The sequence below is a fragment of the Tyto alba genome, unplaced genomic scaffold (assembly GCF_018691265.1).
Source record: "Tyto alba isolate M040663 unplaced genomic scaffold, T.alba_DEE_v4.0 Super-Scaffold_38, whole genome shotgun sequence".
NCBI lineage: Eukaryota > Metazoa > Chordata > Aves > Strigiformes > Tytonidae > Tyto > Tyto alba.
In genome coordinates, this window is record NW_024881313.1 from 4,027,751 (window position 1) to 4,049,345 (window position 21,595).

The 21,595-nt window shown below is 41.4% G+C and overlaps 1 protein-coding gene across 2 annotated transcripts in view; it reads right to left on the minus strand.

The window, feature by feature from the left end:
* The window catches only part of CREB5 (cAMP responsive element binding protein 5), a 264,530-nt gene that overhangs the window by 97,237 nt on the left and 145,698 nt on the right, over positions 1-21,595 (minus strand). Inside the window, exon 1 of one of the 2 annotated variants that reach the window (XM_032991718.2) lies at positions 6,147-6,185. The exons of the other annotated variant lie outside the window; for it this stretch is intronic. Within the exon in view, the coding sequence (XP_032847609.1) occupies positions 6,147-6,157 (11 nt within the window). The 5' untranslated portion in view covers positions 6,158-6,185. Of the gene's footprint in view, positions 1-6,146; positions 6,186-21,595 lie in introns of those variants that run through there. 2 annotated transcript variants of the gene reach the window in all.

Consider the following 21,595-nt stretch of genomic DNA (forward strand, 5'->3'; position numbering starts at 1 on the left):
TTGGGAGGGAGGAGACACGCAACACTACCTACACATACAGATTCACACATACGCAGATTTCTGTACTAATCTGAACTTTGTACAACACAGCTCTGTTTTGTACAAACGGACACAAGAATATCTGTCAACATGGGATCTCAATTTTTCAGCCAATCTCATTTCTATGTGAATTTACAAAAGAAACTCACTCAAAATATGTCAGAAAATTTAAAAGTATTGAGAGCAATGAGAATTCCTGTAGTCCTGTGCGTGACAGTACAAGAGAAATAAAGTTCACATCCTTAGCTGCAGTGAAAGAAAAGTTCACTTCGATCTGGAAATAAAATGACAACAAAGAACACAGTACTGGAACTTTTTTTACACGATACTCAGTGCCCTTAAACTGAGGTCAAGGGAGGATCTGGTCTAGTAAGTTTTTTCTGTTCTGGTTTTTAAGACTCAGTTTGGAAAAAACTAGCTCATGTTAAAACTGACATATAAAATTTCTGGTGCTGATGGGCTTTTCCAGTGTGGTAAAACATTCTGCCAGTATTATTTTTGACAGGGCTTGTGACAACTGGTTGAAATTTAGAGAAAACATAATGAATTGTTGTTGTTGTTGTTGTTGTTGTTGATGATTATATTATTATTATTATTATTATTATTATTATTATTATTATTATTATTATTATTATTATTATTATTTTGCTGGTGCTAATGGGCACTGACTTACTCATCTCCAGAAAACAGCATCTATCTGAACCACATTGCCATACTCTTTATGGTCATGGAGCAGCACAAGAGCTGTAGATATCTGCAGTAAAACCTTCCATCTTGTTATTTATATGAATACATCTTGTATTCATACTAATAAAGAGCTTTAATATGTTTGACTAATGGCTGCAATTTGCAAAACACCCTGTGATGCTCTCGAATGAAAGATATTATGTTAAATAAAGACCATCACACAAATACAGTTTATGCTGATCTACAAGAATACAATGCTCACTCTTGACTAGTAGTTTTTACCAAGACCATGGCTGGTTTTATTATAATGTGCAGAAATCTTCCAGTAAATTAGATGTTTTCAGTACAGTTATTCATTTTAACACTGGAAGCTGATGCTGCAAGGAAACATCATGACATAAAATAAAGAATGGAAGTAGGGATGGAATAAACAGTATTCTGTTAAGTAAATGATACTTTCCTGGCTCTGTCAGGATCCAAAAGCCCTAAAAAGCAAAATGTGTGTCACTGGGACTGAAACATAACTCATGCTGTTTGACAATCGAGGCCTTAAAAATATGTTTGGAGGAAGTGGAAAGGGAAGATGGCAGGCACAACACAGAGATTCCATGACACCTTTAAAAACAAACACAAGCACCCACATAGAGTAGGAAATCACCCATTAATAGGGATCCAAGGTCTATCCGTCTCTGGGGTCACTGTGGCTGAATAAGTAGTTTTTCAGGAGGGCATGTCCCAGAGCTAGAGATGTTGAAACAAACATGGGTACTCAAAGGAATGAAAAGAGTATAGTTTTACTATCCAGGGCCCATCAAGGCAGCCCTCTCATTCACTGCAATAAGCTTTGGATCAGGTTCAACATCCAGACGTAGTCCTCCCTCACTAGAATTGGCTGGTCACGTCGGAAACTGTTTGGGCAAGGTACCCCACCCATAAACACAGCTCTTGGGGACAGTACGGTAGTAAGCAACAAATAATTTGTCTCTTTGCCAAGATTAGGGGTTGTGTCTCCTATTCGTTCACCCTCTGAGACAATAAAGCCAGGGCTATAGTAAGGTTGTATCTCTGAAGCAATCTAAGAAGGAATGCCACATGAATGAGAAGCAAGAGGACAAGGGTTCCTTCCATTCTGATGTCAAAAGTGGAATAAATGAGTAAGTGATGGGGTACAGAAAGCCACTATCAGATGGATGCACTGTTTCCATCAGTTCTTTTCTCTGGGATCATGTAAGTAGGAAGAGGAATAGAAAGGAAATACAAACCTGAGTGTGGAAAGACAGTTCCGCTGTGGGAATTGCCACATCAGCTAGGTGGAAGACAGAGATACGCAAGTCCATTTGCAGGAGAAAGAAAGCATAAACACAGTTAAGTGGATATTAATGAATGCTAAACAAGGATGGCAAGCCTGCTCTGAACTTACAAATCACATCCGCATTAATACCAAATGAGTTCATTAAGATTAACATTATTATGATGAGTATCAAAGGGATTAAAAGAGATTATGGCAAATAAGAGAGTCAGATAGGAATGAGATGTAATTACCTTCATATCTCATTTATCTATAGCTGCAGAGAAAGACCCAGCATCCACTTCACACTGGAAGAACCTAACTCACATTTTGATCTGAAGTGTAATTTTCGTCAAAGCTGATCTCAACAGTTTGGTCTGAACACGGCCCAGGCATGTGCAGGACGAACAAAAGAAGGGTGGGAAGGCGAGCAGGGAGAGACAGGGAAGGGTGGAGGTGGCCTGCTCCTGCCCCAGCACCCTCAACCAACTGCGGGAGACAACTTGGTCTTTGTGCCCTCTGTGTCCAAAACATGACACAAGGCCAGCCCTGCCACCATCTCTGCCCAGCAGCCGGCCTGCTCTGACCCCAGCACTCACCACACCAACTCTGAAAACTTCACTGGGCTACACAAATATCAGCCAAGTCTTCAAAATCTTTAAGGGAAATAGTCTCACTGTAGAGCTAGGAAAAATGAGAAACACAGGGGCAGAGGGATCACGTTCAGTGAAATAAAAATAGGCACTCTGATTTTCACCTCTTGCTTTTGTACCTGAACTGCAGAGCCAATTCTTTTCTGCGTGCAGAGACCAGCTACGGAGCACCAAATTACGGCTTAAAACCACACAGCTTATAGAGCGGATATTCTGCCAATGCACACATTCAATGATGCAGGCGGAAATGTTACCTGGGATCTTGGTGGGGAAAATTTACTGGGAGTCTTCCAGCCAGGCTCTGCTCTGAGCAGCTTGCCCTTTCTTCACAGGCCGACTGCGCACGGTCGGCTGTCCAGTGCAAACATCACTTCCCAGGTCTGGTGTGTGTGGCCGCTGGTTTGTTTGACAGGCTACATGTGCTTCTGAATATATTTTCTGATGTTCATTTTCAGAGTGCTGTTAACGTTTCTCTTGGCTGCTGTTTAAAAATTAGGTCCCTAAAGTAAGAAATCATCCTTCAGTAAGAAAATCCTCTTGCCAGAAGTCCTGGCTTCAAACGTGTCGAGGCTGACTGTCAGAGCTGTTGACCTCTGACCCTGGAGCTGCAAGTCCGCAGGCATACCTGCACACTGGCTCCAAGGTAGCACAAGGCGGGCAGTTAGCACTGGAGGAATCCCAAATGGGCAGCTACTTTCCTTTTTTTTTGCTGTCCAAGACGAACTCGCATTTCAAAAGCACCTGTCAAGCATAACCAGAGGTGTCTGACTCTTATCAGGACAGTTATACCTCATGAATTATATGCTTTATTTCTTCAACAGGTAATATACATACACACACACACACACTTGTGTGTATGCATATAGAATTGACAACTGCGACTTTTTGAAAGAAGACTTTAAAACTGTTTTTTTCTGTGGCGCTGTGTTGAAATCTGTTAAGTAGCAGAAGCAAACTGTAACTTAGAGTTGCGATGCATTTCTGGAAGGGAAGAAGGATTTATGTCTTGACACCCTCTACCTAACTTCACTGAGCATGAATTGGGAGGGTGAAGTTGCTTTGTGAAAGTCATGAGCACGAGGCAGTGTCATCAGTCAGTCCACGCCGACTAAAGCACCAAGATGTTCTACTTCCCTGCTTTCCCTGCCAGGTGAAATGTTAATAGCTAGTACCAGACAAGTAAGACTCCGATCCCCTGTGGAATGCAACCTGATGTCCAAAGGCTTCCAGGCCATACCACACAGCGTATTTTATATGTGTTTTTATAAGAGCAATAGCAAGGATGCATTTCTGCATAGGCAAAGCTGGAGCATGCCAGTCTGTCATCTTCTGCCCAGTCAGTATCTTGCCAACATGGCTAGACACTATCCTAGGACAACACTGACGGACTTTTCCCGCACAAAGTCTCCAGCCAGAAAAGGCAGGAAGGGAAAGAGTGAAGACAAGTCCACGCCAGCATCTGAAGCGGGCAGGAGAAGGGAAGAATCTACTCTCTTTACTCTGATGGTCTGTGGAGCTGCACTTCCCAACATTTCTAGGAGAAAATATGAGTCAGAAATCCTACGGGAACTCCTGCAACAGCACAGCTCCCTCCACAACCCACACATCCTCAACAGAGCACTGCGCAATCTAATCCATATGGTATATCTGCACTGCAACATAGGCCAGAGCCGGGCGCGGCCTTACTTTAGGCTCTCAAATGATAAAAGTTTGGCACATGAGCAATTGTTTGTGCTTGAGCAGTCGACTGAGGAGCTTGGAAATCGCGGCATTTAGGAAAAACCTGTGAGTGAAGTGTGGGTACAAAAGAGCTAGACGCAAGACAGTTTTGCAGAGGGCTAGCAGAGGGAAGGGAAGGCAGGAGCTGGCCAGGGGCTCTTGTCTTGGTCAGACAGAGGTGGGAAGTTTTGCCATCACCGCAGAACAACAGTTTGATATTTTGCTCAGTCAGGTCCCAATACAGGTTGTAAAAAAAAAAAATCACCAAACCCTCGAGAGTATGTTTAAGGCTATCTTTAGTTAGCCAAGCAAATCTGTGGTCCACTGCCAATCCAGTGGACACCAGTACAGCGCTTCCCTCCGAGACAGAAATTCCCTGAAGGGGGCACTTCCGAGAGCAGGATCTTATGAGCAGACAGGTCTCGACACAGAAACCTGATGCAGAGCTCCTCCGAGCAGAACGGGTATCCTGAGGACACCAAACACACACCTGGTATCTCGCATTTATCCCACATCTAAACACAAGCAGTGCCCGAGCAGGGGCTTAGTCAGTGTTAAACTCTGTGTGGCCCACCCTAAGGGTAATGTACTCATGGTGAACTTGGGGAAAGAGGCACCTTTTCTCCCTCCTACCCAGACCTAGAGGCTGTTAGCTACGTCAAAAAAAAAAAAAAAAAAAAAAGACTAAAAGTTCTCTAGAGAGACAGACAGACTTAAGACAAGCACAGTGCTCTGTCCCACAAAGGAGACCCACGTGGGCAGATGCCCCAACTCCCAGGTAGTTCTGGAGAGCAGAACCATGACAGGAGGGGATCTGCCGGGCTCAGCGGTTCCAGCAAGAGCGAGAACGCAGCCCATCGGACACGCAGCGAGCCCGGGGGCGAGCAGAGGATCAGAACGCTGCTGACAAGTGTTAGGGATGAAACGCTGAGGCTCCTCGGGATGAGCTCTGCAAACTGCCTCCCGTAAATGCTTTATTTTCTACAGCGTATTTCCAACAGTAGGAGGTTTTACTCAGTCTGCTAGGCAGAGGCTGAACTGTTCTCTTCATACAGTTTCAAATTCGCCAGCTACACTCAAAGAACCACCCCTTTCTGCCTTTGCCTTTCTCTTTTCTTTTTGCTCTCTCCGGGCTTTTTGTGAAAGAGACACCCAGTTTCAAGCCATTTAAAAAATATCAAAAACCCTGGTGGAAAATAATTTGCAGCTGTGATAATATCACATTTTTAAAAATACTGTAATATAGTTTTACTTTTAATAATAAAAGATAAAAAAGGGGAGTCTGTGAATAATTAGAGAGTGCAGTCTGAAGCCAGTTACAGTCACTGCAATTGATAATAAACTTAAAGCCCCTTGACAGCAGGTAAATGCTTTGCAACCCTGACCCCCTTCCTCTCACATTACTTAACAACCCTGCAGTTCCAGCATTACATCACCGTCCAAGCGATTGGTTCCTGCATTTTAACTCTCTCCCTGTCTCCTCCGATTAGGAGCAACACAATGATGGGGGGGGGGGGGGGAACAACAAACCACCAAACTTCTCTCAAGTTTGCTGTGCTCCTTGTTTGGGTTTGGTTTGGTCGAAAAACCAGCTTCTGCTGCTAAGAGTCGAGGTTACACACACCAGAAAACAAACTCTGTTGAAGTGAAAAGGAGAGTGGGAAAGGGGGACTAGGGAGGGGAGGAGGAGAGGAGGAGGAAGGAGAGGGGGGGGAAAAGTATATAGAAATCAGAAAAGGAAAAGAAAATTAAAAACAAACCTCATGGACATCACTGAGCCTGAATTCCCTGCTGAGGTGCAGAACATGAGAGCCCTGGAATGAGTGTATGTAGAACTTGAGCCAAAGCTTAACTAGCCCGAGTGAGTCATATCCTTCCCATTTGATTCCCGTCCAAATGATGATGTAATGCTCTGGCCCTCTCCCTCGCTCGCTCCCGCTCGCTACACTACCTCCCTCCTCCCCTTTTCTCCTTTTTAGCTCAGCGCTGGTGAAGTCACCATTTAAATCTGGCAGAGCTGAAGCAAAAACTTCAATGTAACCAAAACAGCTCCAGGCCAAGTTCCAGCCGTACTGAGACTCGGCGGTGCAATTGCCATTGGAAACGAGTAAACAGAGAAAGAAACAGTGCCGCCTCGGAAGGGCCTGCGCAGCTGCCGGCCGGGTCGCAGGAAAACCCAGCGACGGGGCTGACACGAGTGACCGGGGCCGATGAGGAGATACTGCACCCAGGCGCGCTCGCCCGCCGAGGCCCACGTGGGACCGGCCTTCAGGATTCTCCGGCGGTTGGGAAAGGAGGAGATCCAGCCGGAGACCAGGAGGGCAGCGGAGGAGCCGCGGAGCGGACGCGGAGTGTCTGGCGGGGGCCTGGGGAGAGAATGAGTAGCGCTGCTTTGACGGGTTATGCGTTACGCTGGGATTCCGCTGCCTTAGCCGCGCAGGGCTGGAGTCGAGCCCCGTGTTTTTGAAGGATAACCACGGGGCTGTCTCTGTGGTGCGCCTGCACAGGAGCAAGGCACTTTCCTCCTCCGCCGCTACTTAAAAAGTACTAGAAAATCCCCGAGCCATACAGCCCCGAAAGCTTATGGGCTAACTCACTGCTGTGCTGCTGCAATTGCCTACACCGTGTCTAAAACAATGCCCTCTTGGTATTTATCCCCCAAGTCTGATATTCGTGATTTTTTTAAGGATAGAGAATGCTTCTAAGTGGAACTTGTAATAATTTTTCAGGTGTGCAAGCATGAGCTATTGCGGTGCGAAGTGCTCTGCTGCATCATACTGCAGCTTCTAAGTCCTCCTGATGTTAAATGCTACAGTGACTGTGCCCGAAATACCTCCTGTGTCCTCCCCCACAGAGGGTCTTTTCCCTGTTCATCACCCACAATTAATTGTAGTCAACACAGCACAAGACAGTTGCTCCACAAAAGCATCCAAAGACTAAGCAATAATAAGAATACATGAAAATGTCTAAGCACGCATACTCGGCAATCCAAAGCGGAACAGTTTCAATGTCAAAGTGCAGAGATGTAAGCATTAATGGCACCTGACACACTGAAGAGGTATTTAAAAGTGACTCCTTTCTTTACAGATCAATAACTATTTTACAAAGGCACTCACCCCATGGTTCACTGAAGTGATATCCAGTTTTCCGACCTTTAATGGACACACCTATCCCCCAAAATACAGAAAACAATAGGAAAACATCAAAGCCAATGTGTTTTATTTTCTTTCTTATGTGAGTTCATGGAAAAGCAATTTCTATTGCCTAGCAGCATTTTACCAAACAGGTTTTTCTGCGGGGCAGATTCATTAATTGATCAAAGCAGTGATGCAACAGAGATTTGTAAAGTACCAAAGTCTCCTCCTGAGGATACTCTTATGGTTATAAATTATCCTTAGAATACACTTCTATGGGTCAACACCATTAGCTTCAGTCACGGTTTAGTTTTGAATTCCAGTAGTTTCAGTCACGAATTAAAATTATTTTTGTTTAAGGTGTATTTGGTTTTTACAGACAGAATGAGAGGAGGAGAAAACCAAGAGTTTATCCTATTCAATTAAAAAAACAGAGTTCTCTGCAGCAGGCTGACCTGTTGGATGACATCCTCAATTGATATTGATGCTGCAGCCACTCAGAGTGACACCTTTATCAAGCAAGGCAGCTCTGAATTAGAGGTGATCAGCCATAATTATTACTGGCGCCACTGAAGCCTGTGGCTTGACAGCATCAGATGTGGTTGTTATAAAGTTTGGTCCATTGTGTCAATGGCCTGTATAACTCATTTATGTCTGAATTACCAGCTATTGATTTTTTGTCTTCTGTAATGCAATAAAATAAAAGTTAGATCATTCCTAAAGCTTGCTTTTAATTCCAGCCTTGCTGATAGTTTCATTTTAAGCTCAGCCCACTTCTCCCTCTCTATTTAAAAAAATATGACTTCCAACCTTTTTTCTGTGCATGTCTAAGAGGTCATCTTCCCTCCCTCCTTCTTTTTATTTTGCCCTCTTACATTTACACTGCTGGATTACAGAGCTTCTGCTCGTCCAGTTATGCCACTGGCATTGCTATAAACTTTGTGCCTTGGCTGTAGCCACATTCCCCATCTGAAGCTGTTTTGAGCCAGGGATCTGCCCTTGGCCCAGAACAAACTTAAACCACTAGGCTCACCTTTGGAAGGAAGGAAGCTGCCACCAAAGACAGAAACAATTACCCGGAGGAGCCCGAGGTATCCCAAGGCTGCTTGTGCATATGCATCCATTCCTGCAGCCTTTGTCGGTGAACCAGCCTCTTCTCACTCTTCTGAAAGACCCTCACTTCCACCACCCTGCTGTATTCAGAGCAAAATGCAACCAAAAAAGATGATGCAGGAGCCGCAGGGTAGTTCATTGTCCTCCTGAGGCTTCAAGCACTTGCCTGGCAACTGTGCTCTTTCCAAAAGAAAACTCTGTTTACCAGAAGAAAGAGCAGACATATTGTCCGTCTGTGAGCATCTTAAACAAAATATTACAGGAGAGACTGTGTTTGTATGGCAAACGGCCCTTTTAATTATTACTACCTTCACAGACATGAACTCAGAAGAATTAAACTGCCTTGAAAACAGCCTTTGCCTTACAGAATCTATTTCCAGGAGTTAGAGCATTTCCTGAAATGAACGAGAAAGATCCAATGAGCTGCCGATCATTTTTAAATTATGTGTTTACACTCAAGTCCCATTTCAAGAAGTAAACTGCTTTAAAACAGAGCTCGTGCTCCAAAGGAGTTAAAAACTTATTTGTGCTTGCTAGTTCTTTCCAGGCAGGTATTTCCAAGGCCTATTGATTTTTTCTTCCTCCTAACAGGAAACACTGTTTTCCCATTTTCCTTTCTGTGACAGACCAGTTAATGATAAAGAATGTCCTGCGCTCAGAGGAAATTCCACTTGCATGCAAGAGCTCCCTCTTTATCTGTTTACTTGTCTGTCCTTTCTTTCTCCCCCCAGTCCACCCCCATCCTTAAATTTCCATGTTCAGCCATGCTCAAGAATAGGGCTGTTGTGATGAGAGTTGTGGGATGTTTTAATTCTAATGGGAGCCTTCTTCAAAGCAGCGCCCTGGCCAGCACAGTTATGACTCCAGCTTAGCTGTCTAGTTCAGGAATGCTTGCAACACCCTCCCTGCAGCCTGCTTCATCCTTGGGGAAAGGGTGGTGGGGCACACCACAGATGTTTGGTGTAACAGAAACTTGACAAAAATCACTGCTCCTGCTGAAAGTTTCCAGTCGGAACAACCAGAAAGCTCTGAATTTCAAGAGCCCATATGTCAGAGCACACTGGGATTATCTCAAAAGCGTATTGTAACAAGGAACTGGGTGTACTAGAGTTGAGATTGCGGGTGGACAAATCATCAGTTCTACATGCATTTTAGGTGACTGTATCACATACAGCCTTTAGGACTGACTTGTGCCTGTTTTGATCAGTGGCCCAAAGCATCAGCAAAGACCCTGTGGATGAAAGCAATATAGCCTGATATATTTTTTTAATCCACTACTTGGCTCTTAAAGAGGCTTGATTAAGAAAATATTCTGTAATAATGGTCCTACACTCAGGAAAGTCTCATTTTCATTCTGACATTATTTTTCATTTCTAACCCAAGAGCCTTATAGTCCCTATGGAATTAGAGGCCAGATAATTTCAGGGTTAAATAAGCTTTAATGACTATCACATGTATGGAACCTTAAACCTAGTATTAAAAATTATTTTTTTAAAGTGGCATCTCTTCCTTTTTTAATTTAAAATAACCATCCAGGTGGTTTCCTAAGGATTTCTTTGCAAATTGCTTCCAGTGAACCTTTTCAGTTACAGACCACTGCAAACCCATGTGGTGTTATTCAGTGTTCAGTTCAACTTGGGTGTCCCGTGTTTTTGTAGTGGACAGAGGGACTGTCTGCACAAGTGCCTGCACAAGGAGACTGTGAGGTCCGAGCAGGCAAGTTGTCACTAGCAAGGAGATGAGAATCTAGAGGTCCACCAATTTCAGCAGAACTAAAGTAAGGCAGGGGGGCTAAGAGTGGATTTTTCAAGTTGCTGATACGATCATAGGATGCGTGTTCCCAAGTTACTTGGGTGCTTCAGAAAAGGCCATTCTCCTTTAAAGAGACTCAGATCAAAGTGCTCAGCATTGAGCTGTATCAGAGGTAGAGCTGGTTTTTCTATGAGCTCTCCAAATTGTTATGAAATAGAGTATCTGGAAACATCCTTTGTGAGAACTGGCCCAGATTTCTTGAACATAAGCACTGTAAGAAACTGGATCAGACTAAGTCTAAATGAATCCTGGAACAAAGATCTCCCTCTGTCACATATGCACAACCATGCTGCTAAGTTAGAAACACGCCACTGACAATATTTAAGGAAGAAGACCTAGCAAAAGTTTGGGTCCAACAGCTCTGGAAACAGAGATGTGCAATGGGCATGATGGTCAGTAAACTTTCCCACAACATCTTGGCAATGAATCTTAACCTAAATCTTCCAGAACGACCTCAACATAAGAAACCCTTTCCTGGTGACAGTCCTAAGAACATTAATGCCACTTGGGACCACGTTTTTTTTTGTGCTGGGGACACTCAACCACTAGGAAATAGAAGTGTCTACTTTTTATATACCCGCGGGCCAGTGATGATCGGCTGACCTGGAAGCGAAGAGCTCTGTATTCAATTATATATCATTGAGTCATCCAGTCCGAGTCGCCAGCTATTTTATTACAGCTGTAAACCACAAATACCTAAGACAAATAATGTAGCAATTTATGCAAAATAATAAATAATGCTTTACATTTCAGTAGAACCTTTCACCCTGAAAGATCCCAAAGCACCTTGCAGGCCAGCCATAAAAAGTCATGCAATGCAATCACCCTTGACATGGGAGATGGCAGCCAGCCAGCAAATGGCATAGGAGTGCAGAGGGGAGATGTTGACTAAGGACAGCAGTAAACAGCTGCAATTATTTTAAAAATGCCATGTAAACTTTAATGTTCATGCATAATGAACAGGAGGTACCCTTCCCCCAGTGTGACTCTAATTAGTCTAATGGATAATTAGAACGTGCTCGTTGAAAAGTGAAGCCACTGCTATTTTTAGAATTGCTTGAAGAAGCTTTGCCATCCATATACCCTAAGTATTTTTACCCCAGATCTCATATATCTTAATCTTTAGTGTGAAACTCTACAGGCTTTATCTTGGATCCAGTTTAAAACTTGTATCACATATAGTCACATCTCAACTCTTGTAACAGGAAAAAGGATCTGGTTCTGATGTTCTTTCTCCATTGTGCTTCTAAAGGACAGAAAAGTAAACTGAAATTGCAAAATTGAGATTAAAAGAGCAACCTCATATGCTGTCATTAAATATGTGCTGAGAGGCAGAGTATGGTAAGCACTGAATAATAGTACAGGTTAGCTCTAAAACAAATTTTAGCCTTCTCCTAAACTGTTGTCTTCATGCATTTTTGTTAGCTCTCATCTTTATTTTTCAGTATGATAACAATTAATATTATAATAAAACTTTTTTTTTAAAAAAGGCAAAGATCTGGAACTCAGCTCCAATTGAAAAAGGAGAGTGCTGGGACTCAGATCACCTTCATTAGTGCAGCATAGATTTACAGCGCTATCTGATAAAAACACATACAAGATAACTTGCTTTTAAAGACATGTCCTCTTTTGCTAGTAATTCAGCTGATAGTACAACATTTGCTCCATGAAAATGAACAGCTGTAACCAACCACTAAGAAATGTTTGCTGGACTTCTGCTGTACAAACTGACTTAAGCTTTGAAGTTCCATGAATTACGGGTAGACAAGTAATTCTGACAGTCCTGGCTCATCTTCAGGCACAGGGTTTACACCATTCAATCACTATCAGGATGATGAGAATTCATGTTCCAATTGATACCATTTTTATCTTAGTTCTATCCAAAGATCTGAATTTAATTTAAGTCCAGCACCTTGACACTTAAACTCCAGTCTCTTTTAGTACAGATTAGAATTTTTCAATGTTTCTTAAAAACCAAAGAAATCTGTGGCACAGAGACTGAGATATGCCCATGACTAAGCACCAGCCTGCAATTGTCTACTTGCAGTGATTCCCACTGAAACGTAAAGTTTCCAGCATAACAAGTCAGCCATAAGAATTAAAACTCTATTGTTGATAACATAAAGCTATTACATTATTAGACATTTTATTTTAAAAGGGAAAAACTGTTGGTTTTTTTTTTTTTTTGTTTGGTTGGTTGGTTGGTTGTTTTTTTTTTTTTTTTTGTAATGGGAGTTAAACAGGAAATCCTAGTTCAGTTTCCTTCATATTAACTTCTCCAGTCAGATTCATTATCTGAGAGATCCTTTCTGAAATCAGGCGAGATCCATCTGTACCCACTTATGTTTTTAGGATTTACATACTATGTTTAGTCCTCCAATGATTTTCGTCTGGAAAAGTATGGCTATCTATTATCTCTACACATATTAAAAACAAACAGATCTCTCACTGACACTCACACAAATCCTTTCAGGACTCTGAAAGGAAAACATCTGCATTTTACTGACGTCAGAATTACACTACCAGTTTTACTGTAATGATAAATGAAAGAGAAATTATTTCTGATTTCACTTCCATATTCTGTGGTGCAGGACGCTGCTTTGCTTTTAACACCAGTTTCTATGACTCAAAACATACAGGTTTTCAACTCTTGCACAAAAAAACCAAACAAACTCCAGAATAAAAAAATCTAGCTACAAAACATGCATGTGCACTGAAATACCAGGTAGGTAAGTACATATATTCCACACAAATTGTGCCTACTAGATTTACACATGAAGGAGTCGTCTGCTTGGATATCCCCTAGCGCTAGCCTATTTCTGCCTTTGTACATAACCAAATGGTTGTGCTTGTCCTTAGTGACTGCAGCCCATGTCAATGAGGCACTTCTGTAAATTCTGTACTGGAAAAATTGCACTGGCATGCTGGCATCCCTGGTGACTTTTCACATAAGGATAGATGATTAATTTTCTGTTGAAAAATGAAACACAGCTCAATTTTAAAAACCCCAACAAACTAGACTTTTAAGTTGTTTAAATGAGGGGGAAAAAAATTCTTATGGAAACAGGATAAACAGATTAAAACAATGATGACTAACTCATCTGAGAACCTGCAGAGTTCACTTACAGCCCAAGATTCCCTCTAACGTAAGTGGACACTTCTGTGAATATAGCTGAATAGTTCTGATACAAAAGAAGCAGCACCTAGATCAGTTTTCCCACTTCACTGGGACATGATCCTTCAGTTTTTAACCTTCTAAACCCTGAGCCTCTATTGTTTCTCTCTTGTGTCCCCAAAACTTTCCCTTTTTTTTCCTCCTTCCAAGTAGCATGAATTTAATTTCTTAGGAATTAGAAATTTTCTACTGTCTTCATCCCCCATGCTCAAGCTTTTGTGTGTTAATTATTCTGCATGGAGATGCCAATCTGAATTCAGCCTGAAACCACTTCAGGGCTTATATATTCTTGTAATTGCTTCATAACTGGAACATATGTCTCACCACCCTGCACGTCAATAGTTGCAACATCTCTTTCTTTGGCTTTTACCAATGCAATTTTACCTCTTTCATATCTGTCCAGACTCCTGCTGCAAAGACCTTTTTCCCAACCCTTTGTGTTGAACATGCCAGCTCTCTCTGTGTATCCCTTAATCACCTAAGTCTTTCCTCCTGAAGTTCCTGTCTTTCAAGACCCTTGGTAACCAAACTCCCCCCACCTTCCCTACCGTGTTTTCATCAGTATTAAAAGTTAGCTCCAGATCAGTCCACCATTCTAATCTAATACCTTCCAAGACCTCTGGAACGCCACCTTCCTGATGCACTGTTATTTAAGAGTGCTAGTACCTGGGAAGGGAGCAGACCACCACAGAAGCTTGCTGCCACTCCGTGACCACTTACGACTACCCAGGGGCCCTCCTCCTACACTGCCATTTCCAGATGATGAGCTCCCAGCTTCTTCTTCTTCTAGAAATTTTTATTAGTCCCCCCAGGCACAGACTTGCATTTTTTAATATTGAATTTCATTCCATTGCCATTACTTCAATACTCAAAGCTCATCCAGGTTTTTTTGGGGGTTGTTTTTTCTTTTTCTTTTCTTTTTTTGTGATATCCAGGTCCGTTTCTGTATTGCCAATGTCTCCAAACCCTGCGTCACCAGCAGTACTTGTTATACTTGCATTACCGTCATTAATGAAAACGCTAAACAAAATCAGGACTGTACTGAACATTGTGTAGCTTCACAAGCAGCCTCCTCCAACCTGACACTTTCCTTTTCAACACCACCCTGTTCTTTCCCCTCCAGCAAATCCTAGTTTTAAGCAGGCTGAACAAAACCTACCTGCCCTATTTCCTAGAGCAGATTCCCCCACATTAGCTCTAGTTGTTGAGCAGTCCGCAGCTGTCAGCAGCTTTTACTGAGTGGGGATTTGTCAGCATGAATAAGAGTGCAGGACAAAGTTTAGCCTTATTTACTGATTCACTCCCAGCCCTGCCTGAAATTTCTCTTAGCTGACAGAGTGGGATAAGCAACCTTTTGGAAACTTCTGAACAGCACAAATGTTTTAATTACAATGGAGAGAATTAGTATTAATACTACTGAAATATTTAAGCAACTTTTCAGATGTCTGCTGACTCTCAGCACTTTTATCATAGGAATTATGCATCTGGGCCCCACAGACCTGAGAAGCCCCCTGTGTCACTGCATGCCGTTCCGCTCCGGTTACACTCGTTATTAGGCAGTATCATTATGTAGAATTTTTGGTGTTCCTAAAAGGGATTTCAGGAATGCCACAGCAAAAAATGGACGGTTTGTTTACTTGATTAATGCCGTGATCTGTGATTACAAATCTGTCTACTGTTGCTTTCACAGGAAATTATTTCAAGAACTTAACTTCTGGGTGTTGCTTAACATCCAGCACCAACTCCACTGTAAACTCATACACATGATTTATCTGGTGGCCAGCATGTGTGGGAGGAAAGATCTAGGAGTCTGACAAAACTCTTTACTCCCTCTAACTTTCAGACCTTCAGATGTAGAAATCTAGACCATTACACTCCTAAGCCTGTTTGTAAATCCTCAGCCAATGCAAACTATTAACATTGAGCTAAGTGAGTGCAAAATGAAAGTGATTAGGCACATCCTTTTTTTAAAAAAATTTATATGCACATGTTTTACTAGCTCTAAATTTTAAACCAGCCAATTACATCATACCAACACAGTAAAAATTACTCCAAGGTAACCTAGGAAACTGTTTTTACTAAATAACAACCGAGTCCCTTCATTTAATCTCAATTCACACAAAACAAAAATTTAGCTTAATCTCCCTTCACAGCAATCTCATGCTGTAATTCCACGCTGTCTGTTCAGACCGGCTGGGATGCTCTTGCCGTCGGTTCGTAGGGCAAAGCTCTCCGGGGACTGCAGCAAGGCTTTCTCAGATGAGGGGCCCTTGTCTGTTGTATTTGCTATTCTTGGTGGCCTGCCAGCAGCCCCAAATTTGGCAAGGTTCAGAGCACAAGCTACAGTCGGGTGGCTTGATTAGCATGTATGTTATTATTTTTATTGGTCGGCTAATATGTTTTCACTTCGCTGTGTTTTAATTTTGCTTTGGTAGCCCATGTTGGCTATTCCGTGTTTCCAGCCTAAAGAGACGTAAGGATGGGCAGCCATCACAGTCATCATCCAACTCGTACCCATGACAGCTCATACGTCTCTTGTTCCTCTATATTTTGAAGGCCAATTCATGAAATCTTTCCTCAGTTGCATCTGATGCCTCAGTCGGTCAGCATTTTCAGAGTGCTCCAACAAAAAGGTATTAAATACTTACTACTGCTCTTAGGGAGATTTAGCCAAATGGGAGCTGATCAGGTAAACACAAAGCAAAACCAGAATTAATTGTGGGATGTGACTGATGTGATTTCATCTGCCTCACTGTTGTGCTCATAATACACATATATAGGGCATATATCTCACACACCTAGATAAAAGATATTATCATATAGAAAGCATTATACATATATTATAAATTAGACTATATCTAAAGATAAAGCTGACTTAAAGGAGTACTGCAGGATGAATTACATTAAAACTTATGTTTACAGTTGTATCTTCATTTTCATTCTATCTCCCTTTTTTAGATACTTTTAAAACCTTCCAAAACTTTCCCTTTTTAGGCTGAAATACCACAGGCCTGGTCTTTGCCAGATAATGAATATTTTAAAAAATATTTCCTTAAACCATTTTGTCTGCCTTTTATAAGGACAGTGAAAAGTGTAAAGAGTCAATTGTACAGTCAAAAACCCTGGGAACTGAGAATTGAACTTTGCCATGAAAAGCGTCCACTAAAAAAATGCTTTAGAGTGCATTGATAAAAATTAGATTTTACTTGGCAAAGCTCTTCAAAGTTTTGTTTTGTTTAGGCCAATTATGTTTTCCACAAGTTTACTTGCTAAGCTTTAAATCATGCATCTAAGAAAAACAACTCTATTTTTCATTTCAGCTAACCTGGCTTCCATAAAAAATTTACAGGGACTAAGAAAAAGGTCTGTAAAGTGCAGAGTGCTAGTGAATTTAGAAAGAAGCACAGATGAGAGACAGGCTGATATACCGTCTGGATCTCAGCTCAGCTCATTCGCAAGAAATGTTTTCATATAAGAGCTTTCTGTTTTGTCTTCTTCACACATATATTTGATCTAATCTGTTGGCTCTCCTAGTCTACGATACCAATTTTATTCTTCCTGTTCTCACTTACTCAGCCTACTCCAGGCTACATCTGTGACCTCCCTAGTCCTTCTGCTCCCTTCCACCCCATCTCTTCCCCTGCAATAAAAACACCAGCCTCTTGAAGTCTCAGTCTTCTTTTTCCTGAGGAAAAACTCCCAACTCAGTTCCCCAAACCACTGCTCTTCTTCTGTCAAACCCCGCCCAACTCACATCCTTCATATTGCCTATCTGCACTGCGATAATAAGGAACAAAACCAGCACAAGCGATCATCTGAGTTACCTTCTCTGCCTAAACATATTGCTGCTCAGCTAAGCTTGCTTTCCTGCATACAAATTTGCTCTTGCTCTCTTGACTCTTACTCAGTAGTCTTGCAAACAAAATTATCTTATTTGGAAATAGCTAGGCCCACTGTACCTTCACAAACTGCTTGAAAACCATCTCTTTAGCATGTGCCAGGTAACATTGTAGGCAGCAGGTAGAAAATTGACTGAAAGGTCATAGAAGGGATATAAATAGAAAAAAATAATAAGGATCCTTTTTTCATCAGAATAGTCTTAATGACTAAGAAAATTCAGAATTCTTATCTTTTACACTCTAAACTGTTGCTAAAAATGTTTTTCAAACATTTACCACAAGGTGCCAGCAGTTCTTTAATGCTTTTTTATTTCCAATTCCTGCTGTATACACGCAAAGCAGGGGTACGAGGCAAAGACTTCAGACAGGGAAGTCATATGGGGTATTAATGCCAGGATCAGAGACCATTCATAGAGAACAAGATCCCATGCATAGTCTAGTAACTTCAAAAGAAAAAAAAAAAAAAAAAGGAATGAAGGTCAGGTTTAGTAATTTGTACAGAGGTATAAAGCATGCCAGTTTGTGGTGGTTTGAGGTTTATTTGTACTTTTGAAACCAGACCAACTATACTAGTCCAGTCTATAGTGAGGATACTCAGCTACTGATGTCTGTTTTGCCTAGATCTTATGCCCTACAAAAATTAGAGAGAGAGAGTAAATACCTTATACAATATAGCAGCAGCCACTCTCTTCAGATTATAAACCCTCCTAATACTGGGAGATTTACACAGTACTGCTGTAAACTGTACCCGTACTGGAGGGGGGTGTCTTACCTGGAATGAGAATGTAAGGTGTGTTATGCAAAGCCATCCACCATCTGTAAACTTATTAATAATAAAATATCAATAAGGACTTATTGCAGTCAAGTGGAATTGTATTCCAGTTGATGTTAGCTGGACAGTGTTGATCCTAGTACTCACTAGTGTTAAACAACCATGTTGGTGAATATTTACCAATATTGAAGTATCAAAGCCAGACTTTCAACACTGAAATCAGAATAATCCAGTACTAAACCAGCATAACTTGAAAGAGGCTGCCTTCCCAGTCTGTTTTATTACTTTTCAATCATATAGCTATAACATGAAAGGTTATTGTAAAAATTACCTGAAAATATCCATACATGTTTTATACATTTCGTTAAGTCTTAATGTTTTATACGTATGCAGCTCTTTCCACTCGGAAAGAGTCACAAAGCAATTTACAAACAATATATGCAGAACTAACTTGACACATTTAATGCAATATGGTCTCCTTTTGTAGAGATACAACATGACTAAACATCCCCAATGAGTAATATGGCTAGCAGCCATAACAGCCTCAGGCTGTGATCTGGTCTGCTCTCATAAGCTAAACAGGGTTGGTCTTGGCCAAATGCATTTGGGAGCCCTCCAAGGAAATCCCAGGGTGCTTCAGGAAGCAGAGCCGGTGATTCAGTAGGTGGCACACTTCCCCTGGAGTCAGCGCTGAACCAAGGGAAACCTTGGTAGGTGCGACACAATTAACCAAATGGGATTTCAGGCAGGATCCCTCAGCTGACACTGGTCATTTGTCACACTGTCATGATTTATTAGTGATGCTATAGATTCTGCAGTTAAAAACAAAGAAGTCGCTGCTGCTGAGCAGTCCTTTCTCTGCAGAGCTCCTTTAGTTTGGAGAAGTTGAAAGAATTTATTTCTAGCTTTTTCAGTTGCAGAGGTTTTGTTTCAAATGGGAACCATCTGTAAGTGCTGCTGGGCTTCTTGGTCATCACCAATACTAAGTGACTTTTTTACTTTCTACCCACTTTTTTAAACATAGGTGTGTGAATCCTTTCCTTGGCATTGGTAGGTCCCATCTGAAGTACCACATCCACTTCTAAGTACTGTTCTTAGCTAAAGGTGGACCAGCCAGAGAGAACCCTTTGGACAGCCAGAGAAACACTCTGAAGTCTGGAAGAGTACTATGGACAGACCGAGCAAGCTGGTCAGCCTATGGAAGACAGGACAGAGGGGTGGATGTAATACATTTTCAAATACACAAGAAGCTGTTGAAGACAGAAAGAAAAAAAGATTTTTTTTTCCCTGTCTACACTGAGTAGAACCAAAAATAAAAGGGACTTTTATTTTTGCACCAAGGAGAGTTCAGGTTACACTGAAAGAAAGACTTGTCTCAAAGTGAATAAAGTTAAGCACAGAAATAGGATGTGTGCTCTGCATTTCTGGAGGTTGTCAAAAACACATTAGAGATATTTCTGTCAGAAATGATGTAGATGTTACTTAATCCTGCTTTGGGCAGAGGATTGGATGAACATTTGAAGTCCCCTCCAGCCATATAGCTCAATGATTCCATAATTTTTATGAAAGCAAAAGATTTATAGCTTTGGCATTACAGATTTCTTCCTATTTCTATTAAGTTTAAAATAATAATAATTCCACCCCACCAAATAAAAATCCTAACACACAACACATTTGATAGCCTTAAAAAAACTGTGCCATGATTTCAGGGGGGATGACAGCAAAAATTACACATTCTTAAAAAATTTATGCAAAATCAATTTTCAGATCTTGCTGATTTTTTGTATTTACATAACCAGAGCTTTCCACTGTTCTTTCCTCGAAAAATCACAGAGAAGAGCTGAGTTTCACATCTGACTCAATCAGCAATGGACGATGAAGAATCTACTAATGCTTGGGGAAATGTCAGATCATTTTTTGAGAAAGAAAGGGGGAAAATAGGAGAAAATAGAGGAAAATAGGGGAAAGGGGAAAAAGGAAGACATTCCCTGAAGCAAAAGTATGACCTCAGCAAACACCGACCTCAGCCAACTTTTCCTGGAGGCTTCCTCATCAACCGGGTACCTGTTCAGATGCTGAGTTTAGGGCAGTTTGGGTCTCCCCCCTGGAGCGTAAGTTACGGTGCTAGTATAAACTGATAACCCTTTTAGCTGATGGGGCCTCTTGTACCCTGTATTTAAAAGTCTAAGGATGGACATAGTTCCAGAGAATATACTGCTAAAGTCTAGCTTAAACACCCTTGAAACTTCCCTTCCTTTTCCCTGTTTGTTTTTGGGTTTGGTTTGGGTTTTTTTTTTCCCCTCTTTTGAAGAAAGGCAAAGAAGTACAAAGCTACTCAGTAACTTGGATGATCTGGGGGAAAAAGGTTTTGCCAAGTTATTTTATAGGAAAGGCCATGTGGGTAGATCGTTGTCACACTGGAGAGCGATGAACAGGCAGCATATAAATATCAGAAGAAGAAAGGTTTGACATAACTGAAGCAGTACTGGCATGTGGCCCTGAGAAGAAACACGCTTTTGGGTCAGGATGCTGAGTACGGGGGCTGGGGCTGCAGAGGGGAAGCCATCCTTGGTGCTTTGATTGCTGACCATGCTCATGAGAAAAGGACCTAATTTCCTGCCGTAAATATAAATACTTCAAAATATTCCTGATCCCTTCAACAATTCCTTTTCTAATTCAGAACTACAATACAGTCCCACAGGTTTTGCTTGGCAACCTGTGTCAAAGCAGAAAAAAACCCTGAATGTCAGTAAATTAAATTTCTTATAAAGCTTAAAATGCATTTTTCCTACAATTTAGGAAAACAGTTTCAAAATGTAGATAGGACAACGTATATCTGCTAATTGCCTTTGTTAGTTTGCAGGCACATAATCAGATTTGTTAGAAAAATAGCCTCACAGGAGAAGGCATAGTTTATTCTTCAATGAATGGCTCTTAACTGAGATTTACAGTACAGACAGATTACAAGCTTTACTTTCGCCACAGAAAGAAACAAAGAATGGAGCCCTTCTAAACAAAATATTCAAACAATTCAGGAGCCTAAAGAAAGAAAAGTCTCTCTTCTTGGCTAGACAGTTTTGATACCTTAATGACTGTAACATTTTAACAGCTGTGGGAAAACTGACATTAAAAAAATACCCAGCCCAGAAACATGGTCTGTGTACAACATCTTTGAGCTCTTATGTTTTATTAGCAATTTGGATTCATTACTGTTTTAAGGAGGAAGGAAGGGAGGTAGATGTTCCTGAGAGCTGTTTCTCTAAATGTATTAACCAGAGATTTCCAAGCATGATTTAATATAACA